At 40.2% G+C, this 24,456-nt stretch overlaps 1 protein-coding gene across 1 annotated transcript in view; it reads left to right on the forward strand.

The window, feature by feature from the left end:
• The window catches only part of SAMD5 (sterile alpha motif domain containing 5), a 57,685-nt gene extending 35,228 nt beyond the window's left edge, over window positions 1-22,457 (forward strand). Inside the window, 1 exon segment of the mRNA XM_055311518.1 lies at window positions 17,533-22,457. Coding sequence (XP_055167493.1) covers window positions 17,533-17,595 — 63 coding nt within the window. The 3' untranslated portion in view covers window positions 17,596-22,457.
• Window positions 22,458-24,456: the final 1,999 nt, after the last annotated feature.

Consider the following 24,456-nt stretch of genomic DNA (forward strand, 5'->3'; position numbering starts at 1 on the left):
ATAATTAAGCTAGGCAGTAATAAGAAAACATCTCTTCCCCCCCAAATCTCAAAAGCTTAACATAATCAATACTCATTTCTGGCTCCTGCAAAGTCCAGTGCATGTTGGTGGAGGCTTTCTTCCATCCAGTGACTCAGAGACCCAAGCTCCCTCCATCTAGTGCCCTCTCATCTCAACACATGGCCTCTTCAGGGACAAGAGAACTGGACATTGACTCATGATATTTTTAAGTGCGGCCTGGAGATGACATCTATTATTTCTACTTTCATCCCATTGGTCAGAATGCCATCAAATGTTCCCCACCTTTTTGTGGGGGAGCCCGAGCACTATAGCCTTCCTTTGTGCCAAGAAAAAGGAAAATAAGAGAGTATTAGGTGAACACACAGTGTTTCCTGCTGCTGCATTACATAAATGCTTTTGAACTCTTTGCATGTAATCATGTGAATTCATAATTGGAAAACTACCATAAAGGCATGACAGAGATGTCATGATAACCAGTGTCATGATCTCCCCTCCCTCCCTGACCTCATGTGCTAAGAAAATCAGTTGGTTGTATCCAAATCCCTGTCACCTGTGGCTCGGTGCATTTTACTTTATCCTAGTTGCTCTACCTCTTGCCTTCCTTGAGAGTAGTTGGTGATGTATCACTGCAAATGAGCAGGTAAATGACCTCATGTTTCCCATTGGTCTGCTCTGCTCTGGATCCTGTCTTCCATCACTGACCCTCCTCCCCTTTTTTTTTTTTTTTCCTCCTCCACTTTCCACCCAGAGAATTCCCTTCCTTTCGTTAGAATTAACCGCACACATCCTGAAGGCTGGAAGAGTTACGTAGGCGTTTATTGGTTGAACACTTCAGTTGAGAAATCTGGCTACATGTATCATTTTGCTATTGCTTCGTGACAAATTACCACAAACCTAAAAGCTAAAAATAACATTCCTGTATTATCTTAGAGTTCTGTAGCTCAATGTTCTGGGCAAGCCGGACTGGGTTCTCTGTTCAGGATCTTATAAGGCCAGTCAAGATAGCAGCCACCCTGGGCTCTCATCTGGAAGATCTGGGCAACAATCTGTTTCTAAACTTAATTAATTGATGAGAGATCCCAGTTCCTTGCAGCTGTAGATCGCAGGTCCCTGTCTTTTTTGCTGGCCCTTAAGCGTGGGCCACTCTGCATTGAGAGGTTAACTGCAGTTCTTCTCCGGTAGCCTCTCCATCTTCAAGCCAGTGGTGGTGGGTTGGGGCCTTCATGTACTCTCAATCTCTCTGACTTCCTGTCTTCTAGCCAGGAAAAACACTCTGCTTTGAAAACATGAGGATTAGATTAGGTCAACCCGAAGCATCTGCCTTTTGTCCTATAATGTAACCTAATCATGGGAGTGACCTCTCACATATTCACAGGGTCCACTCATACTTGGAAGGGAGGGCGTTGGGCAAAGGCATGGGTCATCGGAGTCCTTCTTAGAATTCTGTGTCCTGTACGCATTTTGCCCACAAGAGATTAGAAAGGAAGTTTTTGTTTAGCGGAACCTGTATTTTTCCCAGCTACAGTTTTAAAAAGGTAAGAAATCTTTCTGTAACAAGAATTAAATGCGGGTAAGGGAAGGAAGTGGCTGGGGTTTGTGAGGAGAGACCATGAATATTCTTTCAAAGGCTTTGTGATATACAGAAAATACTTAAAAAGCAACTTAATTTAGGTAATGGGCATATAAAAAGCTCACTTGCTTGATTTTTTAAATTAAAAACTATAATCATAAAATTGCATTTAATAAATACATCCAGAAAAAAAAAAAAACATAGTAATGGCCAATTAAGTGAGAGATTTGGTGGGGAATGGGAAATGGAGAGAGAGCACAGAAGGTAACATTCATTCAAGGATCTTAATAGAGTAAAAATAGCCCTTACGGGATGCCGCTGCTAACTACTTCTAAAAACCATGTTGTGATTTTACGTCAAAGATTTCATAATTTTCTTACATATTGCCTGCTTGCAGGGAACATCCTTTATAGCTTGTCACCCCACCTCTCACTACCATGTCAGCTTTACTGTATTTACAGACATGTCATAATTTGAAATTATCTTGGTCATTTGCATGTCTAACTGTCCATCCTCTGCATTCCCTTACCCCTCCCTAAAGTGCACACTCTGTGAGGGGGCTGTGACACTGTCTGCCTCAGATTTTCTAGGCCAGTGGCTAGACCTGCACCAGGCCTGTAGTGGGCACTGAGTGAACTTTGACTGAATAAATACAGGAAGGCAGTGGTTTGCCACCCTTTCCTCATTGGCTTGTGACGCGCATCAAGTTAGGTGAAGACCTGGAGGTTCCATTTTTCTTTCCCAAATATGGCTCCATTTATTTCAGTGAAGCCAGCCTAACCCTTTCCCTCTTGGACTTTTCATCTGACAAAATTCTGAAGCATCTTAATTGTATGCAGACAACTTGACATCTCTGGTCAGCAGGCTGGTAAATAAGTGTTCTGGACGTAAGGTAAGCTTATTCACACTAATACTTATTAATAAAGTACGTTGGACTTTGCCTGACAAGACAAAGCTATTTAAAATTGTTTCATTTGTGTATGTTAGGCTGTTAAATTTGAAAAAAAATTTTTTTCTGTAAAATATATAGTTTTCAGGTAATTTGAATATAAAGTTTGAACTGTAATGTTTCTTATCAGCTTTGCCCTGGAATGGAATATGGAAAATGGAAGCCTGGTCCCAGCTCTATCATTAACCTGCTCAGAAGTCACTTCATTTGTGATTTCCGAGAGCTGACTCACCTCAACGTCTATAAATCGAAAAAACGTATGGCATAAGAAGTCAAAGATTTCCAACGCTTCCCCCTAAGAAATCACCCATCCTCTTTTTTTCTTCTCTCTCTCTCTCATTGGCAAAAGATCTACTTGCTTTAACTGGGACCTAATATTTCTAAATACTGGCTGGTCTTATGCTGAAAGAAAAGATGGTACGGTAAAAGCATTTGCACAGGGGTCCCTGAAGTGATTTGTTCCTCCTACACCTGGCTTTTCGCCATGAAAATGAAAGCATAGTATGAGAGATTGTATTACTCTGCTCTGAATCAGCCTTCCTGCATTGCCGGAAGGAGTATCACATACTCCATCCCTCTGAACCGAGCATAGGCCTGGGGCATGTTTTGGTCAAAGAAAGGTCTCTTCCAGGCAAAAGCTTTACAGACCTGTGCATGGTTCACAAATTTAACCTTTCCTCTCAAGTCACAGTGACTGGCCGTGTTCCTGATGGAGACGGTGTGGTCAGCTTTGGTCCTGCAAGCTAAGAAAATAGCACGGAACCATAGCAGCCCCACGCTGGGTTTGTGGCGTGACTGACAAATAAACCTTTGCTGCTGTGGGGCTATTTGTTACTATGGTGTAACTGGCCCAACCTGACTGATACACTTGCCTGGTGCTGGTGTATGCCACTTCACATTATCTTGGCCTCAGTTTCATATTGCAGCCAGTGCTAAGCCAGCAGTTCTCCTCAGTCTTCCACTAGCAACACGTGGGTGCAGCCTGACAGCTCATTGGCTGAAGCCTGTGATTCTTGATTTATGTTTAGGGCTTCCTCTGTTTTGTCATGCACTCCTGTGGGAGCTGACTGAGGACTCACATGTGCAAACAGGAATTGCAGAGAAATTAACACCCACGAGGCGAACCTCCACAAATGGGCAATAAACTCTGAGGGATAAACATTTTCCTTTTCCTTCTCTTACATGCAGGGTTCTGAGATGCATTTCTATTGCAGGATTGAACCTAAGTGGCTGGCTCCAGGATGAATCCTCCTGTTGGCTTTCCTTTCCCAAGTTCCCTTTCCCGGGCCCTTACTTCTGCTCTCCGGAATCACATTCCTAAATAAACTACATGCACGCAAGCCTTTATCTCAGGCTCTGGTGGGGGAACAGGACTCCTCACCAGTTAGACCTTCATTTGATCGACCCCATCAGAACACTGTCCACCACCAGAGTGAATTATTTAAGTAATTCAACAGTGGAAGGGATTATACTGTGCATTTATAGAAACTTGCAAGGCATAAACACTTTGTTACACAGCCTGGAAGTTATTGTTAGATTTGCTGATCCCAAAAGAAGACCCTTCCCCTCCCCCCAGATGAACGTCTTATTAGTTCTCAGTCCACTCTGATGCCATCACATACGGTTTTGGTTGGAAGGAATCTGTGGGGCTTTTTTGGGATTCGATGATTCGTGGAATAGCATATTGGGAGGCAAATGTTTAAGTGATAAAGCAGAGTTAAAGCTTGGGTGTCTCTGTTGTTCTATGGCACCCTGTTGCCCTTTATCCTGGGTTTGGTCTGCCGACTATGTGTGTGGGACGTTTTTCTGGTATCATGGAAAATATCACCTTGTTCAGGAATCAAATTGGCCAGGTTCCCCATAGCCTGTTAGCTCTGTTTCCTCTTTACCTCCTCGTCAGTCTGTTCTTTAGAAATCTTAAAATCCAAAGCATGATAGAACCAGAGGCTATCTTAAAATCATCTAGCCAAATGCCCTATTTCATAGGTCAGAAAACAAGTCCATAGAGGTTAAGGAAAATGATCCATTTGGGGGGTGGGGGGCGATGAAGTGGAGGGGGATGTAATCTTGCCTGTTAAGAAGACACCATTCTTTTTTTGACATAATTAAATTCTTGATTGTGATGCTCTTAAATGAACCATGAAAATCTAAGCACTTACAATGCAAGTGTGATTTTTAACTAAGGCTTTTCCCCCCCAATCTGAATGTTAAGGTGGCAGATGCATAACTAATCTTAGCTGAATCTATATTAAGAAATCAGCAAGGTGTCTTTATTTAACTTTCATGATCTGTGAATATAATGTAGTGTTAAATAGCATGATTTTGCACATTATGTCCTAAAATAAAAACAACTCCTCCTTTAAAGGGAGAGTAAAATGCAGCAATGTGAAAGGTTATTTTCCAGTTGGCCTCAAAGAAAATGAGAAGCACACAAGAAAAGAAGTTGCTCCTAACCATGATCTCAGCAGATGTATATGACTGTTTCAAATACTGCTTTATCTGGGGGACAAAATTCAGCTTTCGGGCTTGCATTCCAGGTCATGTAGGGGGAAACTCTTGTTAGCAAAAGGAGAAGGGGAGTTCTAAAATCCCTCGTTATCCTGCTTTTGAATTTTCTGAGCAATATCCAGTCCATTGAGCCTCTGTGTTTTTGCTTGGGGATGTTTCCATGGAACTGTATTAGTTCCAGGAAATTTGGGTCCTTTCTATTATCTCTGGAAACAGGCACAGTTCCTGCAGAAACTACATGGGATTATCTGTTTCTCTGTCTCACGTCTTTGCTGCAGTGGGTTGGATTCCTGAAGGAGTAAACAATGAAACATTGTGAGGCCCAATTGTGGAAGATTGTGCACAGAGTAAGGCAAGCAAGCCCTTCTGATTTAAGACATTAAAAAAAAAAAAAAGTTGCCCTTTTGCTTCTTGAAACACTGCTGGAGAGTCTTGCCTGGCGTAGGCTAACCAAGGCGAGAACGTAGAGACCACCCATGTGACATCAAAGTTGGGTTTCTGGGGTTTGACTATCATTTGGCTAACCAATTTTCATTTTAATATGTTTGGATGTTTTCAAGAATGTGATTTTAGTTTCTGATGATTCATAGTGACTCCTGATCCAAGGAACGCAGACCCTTGAGGAATTAATACAAGAGTCTTGGGACCTCTTTGGGTACTACACATTCTCAGTGGACCTCTACGTAAACAATACATTTTGTTTAAATGTATTTGAAAGCATTCTTAAGTTTTTTGGTCACTTTTAAATAAGCAATATTCTTTTCTCAATCAAAGGGCAGTGGGAAAAAAAGAAAAATAAGAAAAATATTCCAGTAAAATTATTCTTTTTTGTTCACATGCCGTGTGTGTGTGTGTGTGTGTGTGTGTGTGTGTGTATGTGGAGGGATGTTACTGTGTTTTTAAAATAATTAAAGAGGTCTTTATGCTTGAACAAGCTAAGAACTACTACTGAGGTAGTTATGTTCTATAGGGCATGCTTCACAAAGCTAAATGAAATATTTAAAAGTTAATGGCTAGACAGTGCTTAAAGCATACACATTATTCATGATTTATTCTAATAACATTTGTGGATGACTAACTTAATGCCACCGCACATCCTTCTGTTTTTCTTTTTTTTCCTGAAGATGTGCCTAAGTATCTGTGCCTCCTTAGGGGTGGGTTTATATCACTCAGTGATGGAACGACGGAACAGAATTTCCTGCCTTTATAAAAGGGGTAAATGTTAGAAAAACACCCAGATGCTGATATGGGCTTACCTTTGCCAGATACTGTTCTAAAATAGTCTTAAAATATTAGCTTGTTTAATGCTCATAACAGCAGTCTGAGATGCAGGTATTACTGTTGTTCCCATTTTATAGATGGGAGACTGAAGCACAGACTGATTAGGTTATGTGCCCAAGGCTTCCCATCCAGGAAGCAGTAAACCTGTGGTTTCATTTCAGATTCTGAGCCTGGATCTCTGCTCCTACACTAGTTCTCACCCTCCCTTCCCCTTCCCCAACCCCTCTCCCACCCCCACCCCCAGAGGATTTCACTTCTTTCCCGGAAGAAGGAGGATTTGGATTCGATGGCTTTTGAGGAATACCTGGAGGGTTGGCTGGTTTGGTTTGAGGTAGTATACCCTCATGTGTTTTCCATCCTGCATCCCTATCCTTCAGCATCTCTCACACACACACACACACACACACACACACACGCACACATAAACACACACGGCCCCCTGGGCTTACTCTGGACAAAGTGACATTAGGCTACCTTGTACTGTAACTGTGAGGTCATTTGATCTGGGCTTTTTCCCCAAACCTATGAACCATCACTTCATAGTAGCAAGTATGTTGTGGTAAAGACTTTCAGTGTATGATGGAACTCAGTCCTGTTAAATATTTTGCTGCTTTGGGTAACCCATTTATATGTGTCTTCCAAGTTCATTTGGACAAGACCAGCAGCTTGAGCATTATTCAGATGACTTTATAAGTACTGTTCCTTTAAAGCAATTGGATGATGGTCATGGAGACTCTGAATGATGGCATCAGAGCATGTGGCCTTTGTGGGACATTTGACAGTGTCCCTCTTTTCCCTTGCCAAACCCATAGAAGAAGTAAAGCAATAGCAAACAGCACAGATGCCCTGGATAGTCCTTCATTCTGGCTGCCACTAAACATACAAATATGCTTTTCGAGGAATTGCTAAAGAGGATTATGACAGTTGCCTTGCTTCCCTGCTCATTCCAATTTGGCAGGTGAGGTCAAGGCCCAGTGGAGGCCATGCTTCAGTGTTCAGGAAGCTGGGATGGGATGCCAGGAGACCACAATTATTTTGATGCGGCGGGCTGGCTGTGTTCAGAATTGCCCGTCACTTCAAAAGCTCTTGTGAAAGTTGGCAGACACAGTCCCTTAGAGACACCCCCACCCCCTCCGACCAGCTATCTTTGCCATCTCTCTCACCAGACTGGAGAGGAAAGTCAACTTGCTTTCATGGCAGGAAGGCTCCAGACTTTCCAGTTTCATGGGGCTAAGGCAAATGGGGAGCCAGAAGGGTAAATACAGAACAATTACTAGGAAGGAGCTTTTATTTCAAAGGGCAGAATTATATTCTGGACTGATAAAGTTGGTCAGAGTTTTGCTGGTGTTGATTTTGTGATCTCTACCTTGCCTCTTGCATCTGGAAGTGTGATTGAGCACTGGTTCTCAAAGTGTGAGTCTACAAGGTAATAATTATTTCCTAGCAACACTGTGACAATCTTTGCCATTTATTAGGGTTTATTGTATTCCTTACCTATACATGCCCCCTCCACAAAGCCATTTTCCTTAAAATGTCTTTGATGAAGCAATATAAATTAGTAAATTTATTAAATCACAATCTCTGTGTACATTTTAAAAAATATTCTCTGTAACAAAAGGAGAACCTTTTGATGGCAGGGTGCCCCCAAATAGAACCACTTTGGCAAACTGATTACTTTGAATTAAAGTTCCTTAAGAAATGGTTTATGCAAAAAGGATGCTCTGACTTCCTTTGTCTCTCTGAAAGCAGAAAATAAATCTCCATGTGAATGGTCCCCTCTCTGTGCCAGGAGGAAAGGAGCCGTTCTTATCACCGGAGATAGGGAGTTCAGGGCCCAGAGGCTCTATAAACAAACCTTGTTACTTCTTTACTAAGTTTCTACCCTAAGCCTAAACCTCTCTTAGCCTTGTCCATTCTTTACACATTTACTGTTTCTTTGTCTAAAAGGTATAAAAGCTACCTGCTTTTGTCGCATCTTTGGCTCTCGTATCTTTGGGGCCTTCATACACACAAAATTAAATTAAATTTGTTTTTCTCTTGTTAGTCTCTCATTATAGGAGGTTTCTCAGCCAAGAACGGAGAGAGTAGGAGATTTCTTTTCTCCCCCCCTGCAGACCCATAAAGACTTCCCTTTGCAAATGGAAGTGTCCGTGAACCTTGTCTCTTTGCAAACCACACCTGCTGTTGTTGGAGTTGCTAGCTCAACTGGCTGCTTTATTCATGGAACATCATTTTCAGTTGAAAGAGTAACTGAGAAACAAACCATGGTATTTAGACTTGGATATTTAGGAGATAGCTCCTTGATATTGAACAAGGCATATTTGTTGTTGATGATAAAATTTGAATATTCAAGTAAAAATTCCGTTTTCTAAAACCTGTATTGGTCACAGTGAGATTGACAGTTTCCCAGGACTTGAAGGCTTTTTTTGATGATATGGGTGGTGACATGAACAAATTTACGTTTTTGGTATTGAATAATGATATATGTTAATATTTGGAAGATCTGCATAGCCCAGGAACTGTTCTGCCATTTTCCAAATGATGAAATGCATGATGTGGGAAAATCATATATGGGAAGAGATCCATTCACAGAAAATACACCAGTGATTTTAATGTAGTAGACATTATGAAAAGGTCATTGATGTGGTTTCAGATTTCACACTGGGGCTTTTAAGATACTGGTTGACAACTTCCTATTGTCAGGTTTTGGCATCTCATCAAGAATAATACCTACAATTATCTATCTAAAACTATGAAAATAATCTTCCTTTTTCAATGACACATCTATGTGAGACTAGATTTTACTTAGCCACCTCACCTAAAAAAAAAGTATTGCCACAGATCAGATGTGGAAGATGTGAGACCCCAGCACTCCATCAAACTAGCCATTAAAGAAATATCCAAAAATGTAAAATAATGCCATTCTTTTTCTTAATTTGGGGGAAGAGGAATGCATTTTTCCTAAAAATCTTATTTGGGTTAACATGTAATGCATTTACTGTTTTTATTAAATATTTTAAACACCCCTTAGTTGTGATTTCAAGTATAATAAATATCAATAGTTATAACCCACATAAACAAAAGCTCTTTGGAACCCTCAATGGCTTTTAAAAATGCAAATGGATCCTGGAAGCAAATGTTTGAGAACTGCTAATGTAGAATATTGCGGTGTTTTCCAGCTGTAGAGTTCTGAGCTGCCGGAGGAGTCAAAAAAGTTTCCTAGGTTGGGAATCCCTATTGTTTTACTATATGTCTTTAATGTATCAATGAAAATTGTTTAAATATTTTCCTCTTTAAAGTGAAAACCTTGTAGGGATCAAATATGCTTACCTTGCACATTAAATTCTCATTCGTCAATCACTTATCAAAACAGAAAAATATGGTCAATTTGAACTTGAAATAAAAATATTCACAAATATAGTATGTGATTTATAGAGAAATACTTGAAAATAGCCACTGGAACTTCTCTTATCTTGCGACTTAAAGCAAATCATAGCTATTCAAATAAATAATAAATAAACCTTGGACATTAAACAGAAGAAAAGCAATCATTTCAAGTTCTGATTATTTTGTATTTTTGATTCTGTAGCAAATGGTTAAGCCTCAGTCTGCTTTTTAATATACACAGAGTCCATGTCTAAACACAGTGTATAGTTTTTAATGTATTTTTATGTCATTTTTTCTTACATAATTAAATACTTTACATAATTTATTTAATGTGAAGAAGCAAAATTTTCCTTATATATTATAAATGACATTAAATATAATATCTAAGTAAGCATTATGCACAATATTTAATATTCTGAATAAAAACAGCTTTTGCCTAAAGTCACATTTGCATGTAATGCCAAAAACAATGAAGTGATTAAAAATATTCCTAAGAGCATTTGAGAAATTCTATATTCCTGTGAAAGGTATTAGTTTCTGAGAGCTGCTGTGACAAAGTGCCACAAACTGAATGGCTTAAAACAACAGAAATTTATTCTCATTTTTCTGGAGTCCAGAAGTCTGACGTCGAGGTCTTGGTGGGGCCATGCTCCCTGCAAAGCCTCTAGGAGAGAATCCTCCACCCCTTCCATTTTCAGAGGGGTCTGAGCATGACTTGATTAAGGCTGCATGTCTCTGTTCTCTGCCTCTGTCTTCACATGGACTTCCCCTCTCTGTAGGTCTCTCTGTATACGGTCCTCATAAGGGCACAGTGATTGGATTCAGGGCCCACCCTAATCCAGGATGATTTTATCTCGAGAACATCAACCTTCGGCAGAGGCCTCATTTCTAAGTTCACCTTCTAAGGGATGTGAACTTTGGGGAACGCTGCTCATTTATTATACATTCCCAATTGAAACCGATGGGGAGTTCAGACACACTTTTGTAAGGGGAGGCTGTGCTGTTGGACAGACCCTGTCTGCCCCTGATTAGCCCTTTGACTCTGCCAGGTCATCTACACGTTAAAGCCTCAGATTCCTCATTTATGAAACTGGATGCATGTTAGCCATTACATTGGCTTATGGTGAGAAGTAAGGGAGATCGTGCATAAAGACAGGATGTTCTCAGCACAGTGCCTGGCACAGGGGAAGGTCACTGAATAAATAGTAGTTGCTCCCAGTTGCCAGGACAAGGAGGTAATAATAATCATAGTATTGGGGCACCTGGGTGGCTCTGTGGTTGAGTGTCTGCCTTTGGCTCAGGGCGTGAGCCCGGGGTCCTGGGATGGAGTCCCGCATTGGGCGTGCCCCGCAGGGAACCTGCTTCTCCCTCTGCATATGTCTCGGCCTCTCTCTCTCTCTGTGTCGTCCATAAATAAATAAATAAAATCTTTAAAATAATACTCATAGTATTTAAACATAGTGTTAGGGGCAATTATATTGGTGATCATTGTAATAAGGGTTAGTGGATTAGTGCTAATGGTGTCCTCAGACCATTAGTAGATAATAATAGATGGCTTTACTATGACATGGTAGATGAGAGAGAGAGAGATGAGAATCCTTCAGTAAGTAGCACATGAGTTTGGTTAGAGACAGACTTTCCTGTAGACTGCATGTGTTCTCTAAAAGTCCTAGGTTGAAACCTGATCCCCAGTATGATGGTATTTGGAGGTGGGGCCTTTGGGAGATGATTGATGAGGGTAAAGCACTAGGATGGGATGGGTGCCTTTATAAAAGGTACCCCAGGAAGCTCCCTCACCCCATCTGCCATGTGAGGGCACGGTGAGGACATGGTGGCTGCGAACCAAGAAGAGGGCCTTCAACAGACACTCTCTGGCCGCCTTGATCTTGCACTTCCCAGCTTCCAGAAGTGTGAGAAATAAATATCTTTCATTTATGAACCAGCCAGTCGCTGGTGTTCTGCTATACCAGCCCGCTGGAACTGAGACCCTCACCAACAGGACTTTCATCAAAAGACCCACCGTGTATGTTTTGAAGGGCTGTGCCGGAGGCCAGAACACTGATATTCAGCACTTTCTAACATTTTCATCATTTCTGTTCTGGATTTGTAGCACTCATTTCTAGGCCTGTGTCTTGATCACGATTTTGGGTGGTAGTTGGAGGCTTTGAAGCATAAACAAAACCTCTAAGGGCCCATTTTGCTATATTCCATAGAGTCTGTCCTTGGGCAGATGTAGGGCTGATCTCATGTCCAGGTTCCCTCGATGGCTGTTGCAGACTTCTACCCGCAGCTGAAAACCCTACCCTTGCCCCTCTTACCCCCAGCTCCTCAGAGCCTCCACTTGGCCCTTCCCAAGAGCTAGTAAGCTGTGTGCACGCTCGCTCCCTCCCTTTGTGTCCTTCCCTTCAGAATGTACTGGCATCTTTGCCCATCTGTTTTTACCCCTATTTCTGATGAGGAATGACCCCTCTTCCCTTTAAAACTAATCCCTCCCCTGGGGGATCTACTCTTATCCCACATAATAATTCTGATCCATAATTATCCTTTTGTCTTCTGGCATTTGGTCTCTCTCCATGGAATCCTTCCACGCAGTCTGTAAATATGCCCAAGCTCCCTCTTTGTTCTTAAAAACACTGTCCCCTCTGGCTACCATGTTTCCTTCTTCAGAGTTCAGTGACCTACCCCCAGCTTCATGTTGTGACAGCTGTTAATTATTATAAAATTATTGCAAGAACAATACAGAATTCCCAGGAGTTAAATCTTGATAATTTCTTCCTGGTAGAGATAAGATGTGGCTCTCACTCTAGGCGGTGAGGGCGTCCAGGGCGTCTGAACCTGCTCTCCTGGAACTTGCTACCACTCGGTGGGCAGCGGACCACAGCCCCCTGAGGGCTGGGCTCAGTGTGTGGGAATTTAGCATATTCAGAATATTCAGTGATGAACATAACCAAGTGCTTTTAAGAAAGCTGGAGTTTTCGTAGCTCTTCTGTTGGAGAAATTATAAAATCGGTGAATGCCCTGAGGATAGTATAAACAAAGAGGCTTTTGTCTTTTAACCTCTGAGTTTGTTCTTGAGAGTTTGCTGAATAATAAGCGGGTAAGAACATTTCCAACATCTCTGGTGTCCTTTCCATTTGCTGAAAACCTGCACAAAAGCCCCAAGTGAAGTTGAGAACCCATGTGGGTCCAGAGGAGGTAGTGAGAAGCAGTGCGGTTTCTTCTATCCCACTTAATTTTTTCCAGGGACTGGGTGGGTAGTCAGTCAGTACCTTGCAAAGACACACCACAGATGAAGACAGATAGGGTAACCATGCAGAAGTTTATGTAGCATTTGGGTGTTTGCATTTAAAGGCAGAAAAAGAAAATATACGTAGATCATTCTGGAGTAGATCAAACATTTTTTAGTCTTGGACTGAATCCCTGGGAAATCTGCCCTGTAAGACTCCTCTAGCAGAAAAAGGGCATGGATGCTGACTTGCTAGACTAATATATTCCAATAGGAACTTAGTTTACTGAGAAATTATACATAAAAATTATACTGTGGATGATTCAATCAATTGGCAGTAGTAGCATGTGTGACATTTTATATATATATATATATATACACACACACGTATGTAAAAAGATAAAAAGAAATACAAAATGTGATTTTCTGCCCTTGGAGGAGTTTACAGTTAAAATGAGGCTGTATTTAAGCCCCTCTCTCTAAGCAAATTCTAACCATCCTTGGTTCCATAATGAGAAGCAATGTGATGTAGCTGAATGTTGGTAAACCTAGCTTGAGAAAAACCATGATGTAAAAAAACAAAACAAAACACCTTTTTATCTTGTCACCCGACCACCCAAAGATTCAGCTTTGCACCCCTTGTGTCATCCAGAAGGAGAGAAGGTAGTATCTGTACTGAATCTTCATTTTTTCCTGAGAGTTGTCCCCACCCTCACCACCTCATTGTCAGGAATTACATCAGTTATTTATATACACTTACTAAAGTTTTGTGTGTTTATCCAGCAACCAATATAGAGACTTTCGGTCCTTTGTTTCTAAGTCTGTAATAGAGCTATATCCTTTAGAATAATAACATAATAGAGAAATGATTTTTAAATGGAGTAGCCTCCATATAACTCTGATTATCTTTAATTAGGGGGGAAAATCACCAGCTAAAAAGAGAAACAGACTTCAAATCATTTAAAACTCAGAATAATCAACTGAGAAAAAAATGTAATCTCATAAATCTTTTTAACCACAGGACAATGGTATCTTTATTCATTAAATAACTTTTGCTGCCTCTCTCTGTTTCTCAGATTGGAACTCTAACATAGATTAGAATTGCCAAGTATCTGTGAAACGAAAGACTCCCCCTCCCCCATCTCTCCCATTCCCCATAATAGCTTAGAACAAGTAAAACCGAGAAATTCACAGTTCAGTTCAAGAATTAGGTTTGTTGTGTGGGCCTAATGTAAGAACTCTGATTGAGAGTGGCCTTGATCAAAGGCATGTTGGGAAAGAATTTCTAGCCCAAGTAGGGTAGAAACTTTTTTTTTTTTTTTTTAGCAGTGTTTCCCTAGAAATAGGGAGATATAATTTGGCACATTACAAACAAACCACTGACATTCATTTTTCACAGATCATCCTTAAAAATAGCAAAACTCCAAAGAGCACTAATAGAACCAAAAATATAACCTGCTGTTTCTTGTACCTGAGGTTGGCTTTCATGATTTTTGAGAAAGGACCAGAGTTGAGACAATTCTATGTATGATTTTTTTGTCAACCTAGTACTGTATCCAAAGAAGCCTATAAATACGTATAAACAGATTATTCTTTTTCTTGGTGGAGGGACGAAAGAGCTTCTTTCTTGGTAGGCATATGCCATGTAACTTAGGGGGGAAAGGAAATATGAAAAATGTGCAGGGGGGAGAGCAACTCTGTGAAATGAGGCCAGACTGGCAATGCCTGTCTGCCCATAAGACTGACTTACTGCGGTTTTCTCCTTACAACTGGCCAGAATTTAAAAAATCTGTTCATTTCTACTCCACATGAAGAGTGGGATCTATCAGGAGCAGAAGCAGGGATGTCACTTTTGCATGTCAGCTGCCAGAGCATGAAGCCATGTTTGTAACAGGGAAATTAGTGATGTTTCCTTGGGATCATGAAGCAACATGTGCTCGGCTAATTACTGCTCTCTGTGACTCGCTCACATCTTGAAACTCTCCATGACCCAACTGTGGAAATCCTGCTTGTCTGCCTCCTACCTTCTCCCCCAAAGAATGAAGAATAGCAAAATGCAAGACTGGGCTTGTTTAATGAATATGATTTGCTTTTGTTGAACCAAAGGCACAGGAGGTTTCGGAGGCTGTCAGCTTGATGTGAGATTTGTGAATGATTCCATAGTACACAACTTTAGAGGAGTTTAATATGGAGGGTGTCTGTGTTTGCTGGTGATAACCTGTCCAAAGGCATTTTCTTTACTTTCAGAACTTCCTAGAATAAAAATGACCTTTCAAGGTAGGTGAGGCCATCATTCTGACTTGAGCCAGAGCTGTATCTGGCATGGGCAGACTTCCGAGAATCTTCCTTCCCTCTGTGACTCTTCCTTGATCCTAGCTGTGGTCCTCCTGCCATCTCAGAAACTCCTAATGCTGTAACCTGAGGCTCTTTCTGCTTTTTCTGTTTGAAATGCATTCTCTCGCAGTATATAGACATTACGGTTCTTGGTGGAATGCCTTTTCATTCATTCACCTATTACAGCATTAAAAACCAGACTGTCCTGGGGCGCCTGGGTAGCTCAGTTGGTTAAAGCATCTGACTCTTGATTATGGCTCAGGTCATGATCTCAGGTTCGTGGGATCGAGCCCTGCATCAGGCTTTGTGCTCAGTGTGGAGTCTGCTTGGGATTCTCTTCCTCCCTCTCTCTTTGCCTCTCCCCCTGCTCATATGCCCTCTCTGTCTCTCTCAAATAAGTAATAAATCTTAAAAAACAAATAGTCTTGCCTACTTTATATTAGGGTGGCTTCCCTCTACAGAATCTCCCCTCATTCCCCCCGAAAAAAACTTAGTTTGTCAAGACAGAATGAACGTTGCTTTTTCATAGTTCATGACAGGAGGTGATTTTAATAGAGGCATTGGCTTAGATATGAATTTATTTGAGTGACTTTGGATATATTAATTAGTAGTATGGTATTAGTAATATAGGAAAAAAAAAAGGGCCCAGAAAGAGCTCGATTCCCTGGAGAAAGAAACTTCCTGAGGATAGATGGTAACACTTTCTTTCCATTTAGATGCAGTTCTTGGATGATATTACCCAAACTAATTAATAATGACATATTAGTCAACATATTGCCATCAGCAGGTGGCTATTTGAGCAGGGGTGAAATGGCATGTGCTAAAACAAATTGTTGTACCCTAGAGAAATGTGCAGAATTATTTTTAAAAGAGTCATTTAATGATGTCTGCAACATGATTTTTTTTTTTTTTTTTTTGCTTAACACAGCTTTAAGAGAGGAAATTGGGGGTAAGGCTATAGAGATGGAAACTAGAAAAACAAAACAAAAGACACCAAAATTGATTCAACCTTTACCAAAAGCTTTGCGAGTTGAAAAACAAAACGAAACCAGTACACAGTTGAATCCAAGTGGCACAGTTTGCCTGTCAGATAGAAATCACACAGAGGACTCAGGTGCCCTCCTTCTTCCTTTGCGCTCTCTCTTTCTTCCTCCCCTCTGTCTACTCTCGATCTGTCATGGGATTTGGGGCATACGGCAACATATGGGCAGGAAACTGTAATCTGTGGCTGGCTTTCCGTTTCTGAGGAATCACTGTGACAACGAAAGGGTTAAAACTGTCAACACCTATCAGAGCTCGGTGATAATTAGTGTAATAGCAATCCCAGAACATCGGCACAGGTGACCACACCACAACAGATGAATTCTACAAGGGTGCCGCTTCAGAAGAAATCCTTCTTCCTCTCTTCCAGCTCCTACACAACTATGCTTTTTATGTGCTTATGTGAAAAAGCTACTGTTTATGCATACAAATGATTCGGATTAAAGATGATTTTGAGTCTTTTTTATTTCAGAAAGTGCTTTTGGAATTAGCACTGCAGATACAAGTCGAATAGATCTGTACCCTCTGAGCACGAGATAGGTGGCCTTTAAATGTCTCCAAGTGTTTGACCGTTGTTCTGTTACTAAGGATGCTCAGTTGCAGGGAGTGGTGTGATTTAGGGAGACAAACTGTTGCAAGGTATACTTTCATTATTATTATTATTTTTTTTTTATGGAGCACCTGGTTGAGCCTCTGCCTTTGGCTCAGGTCCTGATCCCAGGGTCCTTGCATCAAATCCCACATGAGGCTCCCTACAGGGAGCCTGCTTCTCCCTCTGCCTATGTCTCTGCTTCTCTCTGTGTCTTTCATGAATAAATAAAATCTTGAAAAATAAATTTTTTTAACTTTCATATTCTTAAAAGAAACACAAAAGGAAAAAAGAACGAAACATTTTAAAACAAGACGTAGGCTTGAGAAAAATAAAACACATTTTTTTCATTTAGTAGCTTCCAAAAGAAAATTGATAAACAAAAAGCAGAGACTTAAAGCTATGTTTTTGAAATTCCTGTGGTAACCCAAAAGGGACAACAGTGACTTAAAGATAGAAGTAGCAGTTGGTAGAGCATGTGACTCTTGATCTCAGGGTTGTGAGTTCAAGCACAACAATGGGCGTCAAGTTTACTTAAAAAAAAAAAAAAGCAGGAATCCATGATGGACTAGGGGAAGAATGGGTAAAGGAGAACCTCAATAACCCCGATATGTTCAAATCCACAGGTACCAATGGCTGGCATCCTAGAGTACTTAATGAATTGGCCGAAGTCATCACAGAACCGCTAGATATCATTTTTGAGAACTCGTGGAGGATCATGAGGTGCCTGAAGACTGGAAATGGGCATATTTAGAACCTTCTTTCAAAAAGGGAAATGGATGATGACCCTGGAAATACTCATCAGCTTAACTTTTTGCTTGGAAAAAATCTGGAATAATCAACTTAGTACGCTGGGTAACTAACTTATGATAGCTAGAAATGAGGCAGTGAACCATCATACATAAAGAAGTCCTGAGTTAGGTTTTGAGATCAGGTCTCCTGCCTATTTTGGGGATTCTCCCCTCCATTCTCTGAATTCTTGATAAAAATAAATGAGGTTGGCTGAGGCATTTGGGTGATAACTAAGTTTAAGTGTCATACAAGACAAAAGCAGGTTTCTGGCATGAGCTCATCATTACGTTATTTCCATAAGAGCCTTTAACTTGAGAATTAGTAGCTTTAGTTTTATATTTTAACATCCTTTTTTTTTTCACTTCATAGAGGACCATGTTCTTATGGGTTGAGGTATTTTATCTAATTCTGTATAGAATGGTTTGGTGACGGAATTCTTATTTTAAGGTGCTTTTCATTGTTATTTTGTCTATCGGTAGGATCATAAAGCTGATGAACTGAGGAACATCACTAATGGCAAACAGTTTTTTCTGACTTCTCATTTTTAATTTAACCTGGCTGAAGGTTAACCTAGCATTAGGACCAGGAACAGTGTCTTGCTCTTACAGACACTGAGCAGGAACAGCTGTGGAATGTGATAGCTCGTTTTCCTTGCTCCCTGGGAACTGCTGTGGCCAGTGCTGTGCCTCATCCCACCTCACCCCCAGGCTTTTGATGTCAGGCTTGGGGGAGCAGGGAGGTAAACAATGGCAGTGGGGATTATGGATCCTGCAGGACCACAGCCCAAAAGGAGGGTGGAATAGAGTGGGGAAAGGAAGTCACAACAGATCTGGTGGATTTCTAATTCTTACTCTTCTTGCCTTTGGATGCAGGTAGGGTTTTTTTTTTTTTTTTCCTGCTTAGAAAACACAGCCTGTCACTTGATGGGATGAGCATTGGGTGTTATACTATATGTTGGCAAATTGAATTTAAATAAAATATTTTTAAAAATAGAGTCCTGTTGATGGGATCAAAAACTTAAAGGAAATTATCAAAGAAGATCCAGGTATGTCACAGGCTCCCGGGGCAGGCAGCTTCTGAAAACCCATGAGCACAGTCCTATTACAGAGTCTTTCCTGCACTACTTGGAAGTACACAGGATCTGCTTAAGTTTACATCAGCATTGTGATGCTCCAGTGTAGGAAACTCTAAGGAGAAGCAATTTACATTCATTTTCTTCCTGGTGCATGCTGGTCCCTAGGTGAGCAGTTAAGGTCTCCAAGGGCAATTTTATCACAATACTGCTCTAAAAATCTGAGGTTTACATAGTTTATCTACTTCTAGAGATTAATTTAGACACTGTAAAATCAGTCTCATTCTTAAATGCAAACACAAGGAAATTAAGCTTGAAAGGATGTATAAGTTGTCCTTTAAACTACGTGTAGTTTGCAGATAAGTAAGGATTAAACTCCAATCAACCTTTCATCATTTTTTTTTTTCCAAGTGAACCAGTCTTTCAAATTTCCAAGCTAGATTTTTCTTAAGGAGTGGGAGGTCTGGATAGATTACAGATATAATTTATTGTGATAATAAATGGCTTCCTGTTCAAGACCTCATTTCCAGGTGCAGCATCTGTGGCAGATTTATTTCACAGATGTGCATTTACATGCATTTGTTGAACTGTTGCTAGAAAGGACCCACTATCTGAAAAATCTATTATTTTCACCACTGGCATTATAATGCAATCCACTGCAACCAAAAAAGGGGACTCTGGTGATTTCAGGTTTTATTTTCTATTTGTGTAATGTCTAACCTCAGTGTAGTTTGCTGAATTTAAATCTCTTGGTGTCTGCTGTTGGAATTTGAAAATAATGATCTTCTACCTAAATTAAGAATCACAATCTAAAATGGTGAAATAGCCAATGGACCTGAAAGACTCCTTACCTAAAGCCAGAGAGAGAAAGCTTTAAGCAGAGAAGTGTGAAAGGAACCCCTTGATTCTTTTCCATTACATCAAGGTCAGGTAAGAGGTAGAATGTAAAAGAAAGGAAGTAGTCTTACCATGGATTGTATCTGAAGGTAATTACTCTTATGATGAGTAACTTTGGTAGCATTTTTACATTTTTAAATCATGATATCTTTCATAGATAAAAGTAAAGGAAATTGCTAAGGGACAAATATATTATCAGAGTTAGAGGAGTATCTTGATTTGTATTTCCTAGAACATCAAGAGACATTAATTAGAGACTTTTTACTTCATAACATTGAGGAAGTTGGAGGGGTATAGCAAAATTTTTGTTCGGTTCATCTTATAACAGAGTGCTGGGGGATGAGGAAAGAAAGATTTTGTTTACATAAAATATTTCTTGGTTCAGGGGAATGCAAGGGCTCCTTCCCACCAAAGGAATTGAAGCAAATTAGAATAGCTGTATTCAAGTGGTTTCTCAATCTCGAGAAATTTCCAGCATCTTGGTATTGTGAAATCAACAATACAAACAGTAAGCCTTGAGTTTTGACTTTGGAGTTCCTCGGATCTTCATTCAAATTTTGGAATCATTTTGATTGCCTCTTCAGGTGGTGAATCTGTTTAGAACATAAACTATAGTGTAGCATGGGGAGTGGTCTTGAACAGTTGTTGAACTCATCAAAAGCCTTTTATACTTCTCCATAAGACGAGAAAAATAAATACCTGCTATAGTTCTGCATCAAACAGCCTCAGAGTTCTTGGCCTTGTGCTTGACACATAGTGCTAAGTGCCTTCCTCCCTCCTTTCTTTACTGGGACCTTACTTCTTTCCTCTTACATGAAAGAGATCACCTTAAAACTGACTAGAAAAACTCAAGCATAAATTGACGTGTTCTTACTGCTGCCTTAAACCCACTAAATAAAGCCCCTTTGCTTTCTTTTAGAAAGGAATAGAAAGGTTACAGTGGCCACTCACAGCAGGAGTGAGCTAAATGTTTATTGATTGAATGAAAGGAATGTGATTTTTAAAAACAATGAGCAAATGTGTAAGGCCAGCACTTCTCAAGGCTGAGGAAATGGTCACATAGATACATATGAAGGTATTTCTTCAACTGTCTTCTTTTTTATAGCTTTAGATATGTAAGTTTGGTATACGAATTAGTGGGTAGCATATGTGCATTTTCCTTTGATTTTATGACTGTGATTTACAAATTAGGAGTGCAAATGGGCATTCCCCCATAGATTCTTCTGGGATAAATCCAGCCAAGATACCAAGCAGATGATGGTGGATCAGCGAACTTTTCTATGTGAAGAAAAGCCAGATGTACCAGTGCCTAGGAAGCACCCGCCAGAAAACTGAGATGAGCTTATCTGGATTGTTCTCTGCAGTGTGAAGAGTCTGAGCACTGTAAACAGGTTCCTTGTGTGGGCATTGAAGAATAAAAAAAAAAAAAAACAAGAGGTTAAATAAAATTGCATTTTTAGATGAAATATTTGATTTATATAAATTTTTACATGTAATATTAAATTACATATCGAAACATCATGTTCAGGTAGGAGATTTCTGAATTCAAAGTAAATAAAGGAGAAAGAGTAAAATATAATGTCCAGAGACGTATACAAGAAATGAGCAAGAGCCTGACCTGAAATTGCCAATTCTGTATTCAGATCAAGGGCCAGTCAAGTTCAGGGAATGCTCAGAAGTCAGCTGACAGCTTGTGCTTTGAATAAAGGTGTAAGAAATGTATTAAACAAAATACGTTCGTTGTGCAGAGCAAAGCAAATCAGCCAGGTTTTCTCTTTTAGAATTTTTAATTTTTTTCTTAGCAATCCCAGTGGCCATCAGATAGTCCTACATCAGATGTTTTACACTTGCAGTTTCTTTGATTGGAAAAATACTCTTCCCCCGCCCCCCAACAAAAAGGAAAAATACTCTTTAGCTTCATAGTAGGAATCTCCAAAGATATAAAATCAAATTTCTACTCCATGATCATTGTTTTAGATATGTCCATGAAAGGAAAAAAAAAAAAGTTCAGAAAAATAAATAACATAACTTTTTTTTATTTTTGGCTTCCCAACAGATATTTTCCTTTAAATTGTTTAAATGCCTGGCAGTGAAATTTTGTTTTTTATTATTGCTGTTAAAAGATCACTTTTAGAGGAAAATGGGAGGTTTAATTCCACATTAAGAACTGGGTGATGTGGTTGTTTTATTTTGTTTTGTTTTATTTTACAATTTGGCCAAAATTTCTTCCACTGGAACAAAAGGAAGTAAGTCAGCTTTTCAACTTTAAGATGAGAAGTGTCTTTTATAGATGCATTCTGTGTCATGCCCTTTGTCAGATGATTTTTTCCTTTATTACTCCAAAAATAAAATGCTGAATTGAATATCTTGAGGGCAAAGTGATGTGTAGTAATTGGGACAAATGGTAGAAATTCTGTTGCTGTTGTTGCCATGTTCTCTAAGCTTGACAATATTCTGAGATACTCTGGGTTCCTAAAGCCATTATTCACGGAAAAGTTCTACCTTACGGGAATGTGTGCATAGGTCCAAATAACCAATATGTGTACCTGCAAGTAGCCAAGCACAGATTCATTCTAAATAAATGCTGCAGTTTATTTTTTTATTTTTTTTTTTGTAAATGGAATTGCAACTGACACTTTCCCCCCACTTTCTTAATTGTTTTTAAAAGGGACTGAGAAGGCTCTATTTAAAGCTTACTTGGAATGGCATTACGAACCACGGATTGTATGCCCATGCAGCGCTGTGATTTGCAAACATATGTCCGCTCTTCAATAAATGTTACGGCTTTCACAGCGGTTCCGCCTTGGCCTCTTTTGTAATCGTTTCTACATTTTGATGAATGACATAGAGGATGTGTGTTGTTTAAATTGACGATGCATAAATGTTTACAGTAATGTAGCATTATGGTTAGCATGGGAAATCAGACTTCCAACTTGAAAGAAAGGAGGAAGCAAGGCTCCCTACTCCTTGTGCAAAATGCGAATAGATCATTAGGATGTGTGCTTGGATGCTTTTGTGTGATTGTTATATATGTATATGTTGTTGCTTTCTCCTTTCCCACCACCCCGCTTCTCACTAAAAAAACTCCCCAGGGGATGGGCTGTAACTTTGTGCCCGTAACTGCTCACCAGAGTGGGAGCTGAGGCAGTGGGACATGGTAGGTGGTGGGTGGGCAGGGCCACATGTCAAGTTTCTGCTCTGGCTCCCACAGCCTTGAATATCTATCACCTGAAGGTGGTTGTGATTTTTCTACAGAAATGCGGCATCTCAGGACTCATTTGATCCAGACTACTGGATTCAGATCCTGCCTCACCTCTTTCTGGCTCCAGGACCTGGAGCAAATGGAATAAAGACATAGATTTTTTTTTTTTAAAGATTTCATCTATTTATTCATGAGACACACAGGCAGAGGGAGAAGCAGGCTCCATGCAGGGAGCCCGATGTGGGACTCGATTCCGAATCTCTAGGATCACACCCTGGGCTGAAGGTGGTGCTAAACCGCTGAGCCACCGGGCTGCCCAAGACATATAGATCTTACTGCAATAATTAGCACAGGCTAGGCAGCCCCAAAACATTCATTCCAAAAAGTTTTGTAGTAGTGTTATGGGTTCTGCATAAATGGTATCATGTATGATATGTTTGGTGATGACGAATGGCTGTTTTTATTCCCACCGAATTCAAAGTGAGAAGAAAGTAAATTTAAAGCAAGAAAGATATAGAGTAAATATTAAGAAGAAATACATAGAATTAGGATTTTAGAAGTGAAAAGCTACGCTGGCTGAGATAGCATAATCTGATTCAGAAACTGTGTAGGTAAGGCTTCGGAGCCAAGAATTTGTGACACGCCTGCAATCACACACTGGGCTGTGACAGACCGTTGTTCTCCCAGACCCTCTAAATCCCAGCTTTTTTTTTTTTTTTTTAAGATTTTATTTATTTGAGAGAGAGAGTGAGAGTATGAGCAGAGAGAGAAGGAGAAGCAGACTCCCCGCTGGGCAGGGAGCCAGATGCAGGACTCTATCCTGGGACCCTGAGATCACAACCTAAGCTGAAGGCAGATGCTTAACTGACTGAGCCACCCAGGTGCCCCTAAATCCTGGTGTTTTCTCTCAGATTCTAGAAAGTAACCGAAAGGGATCTCTGGCATCTTCAAAAGAGACCCATCTTTCTAGGCTGGCCTTAATTTCAAGTTAGAGCCGTGGTTTTTGAGACACAGCCTCAGAATACTTGTTCATACCCTGAGACTCCAATCAGCCCCCAGGCTCTGCAGGAGCCAACATCACTGCATGAAAGCCTCATCTTTCAGCTCTAAAATCTTATGCTTCAAGTCTTCCATGATCTAGCAAGCATATTTAGCAAAGTCAATGATACTGGCAGGCAGCACCAAATGTATTTTTTTTTTTTAAGTGGAGAGTTGCATGTATGAAGTAGAGATCCCAAGAAAGGAGTGTTTGATAAAGAATGGGATGGTTTATATCATTAATAAAATCACTTCACATAAAGCAGCTTTTGAAGTCTTTCATCTGAATCTGGAAAATGAATACCTTCTTGTCTCATTCCTGGCCATATGCTGCTCCACTGAGGATTTTTTAATTTAAAAGAGGACTCTTGAACAATTTTAAATGAAAAACTTACCTTTCTCCCTCCCAGAGTTACCCTGAGGACAGAGTGTATTCATGCAATTATGGACACTTTTTTGGCCAACCTCATCCACTTTAAAATATATCCATGCACCCTTAACAGGATGTCTGTGCAATGTCCTCTGTTTCTTGGTTGAATACTGAGCACT

Source organism: Nyctereutes procyonoides, unplaced genomic scaffold, assembly GCF_905146905.1.
Source record: "Nyctereutes procyonoides isolate TBG_1078 unplaced genomic scaffold, NYPRO_anot_genome, whole genome shotgun sequence".
In the NCBI taxonomy this organism is placed as follows: Eukaryota; Metazoa; Chordata; class Mammalia; order Carnivora; family Canidae; genus Nyctereutes; species Nyctereutes procyonoides.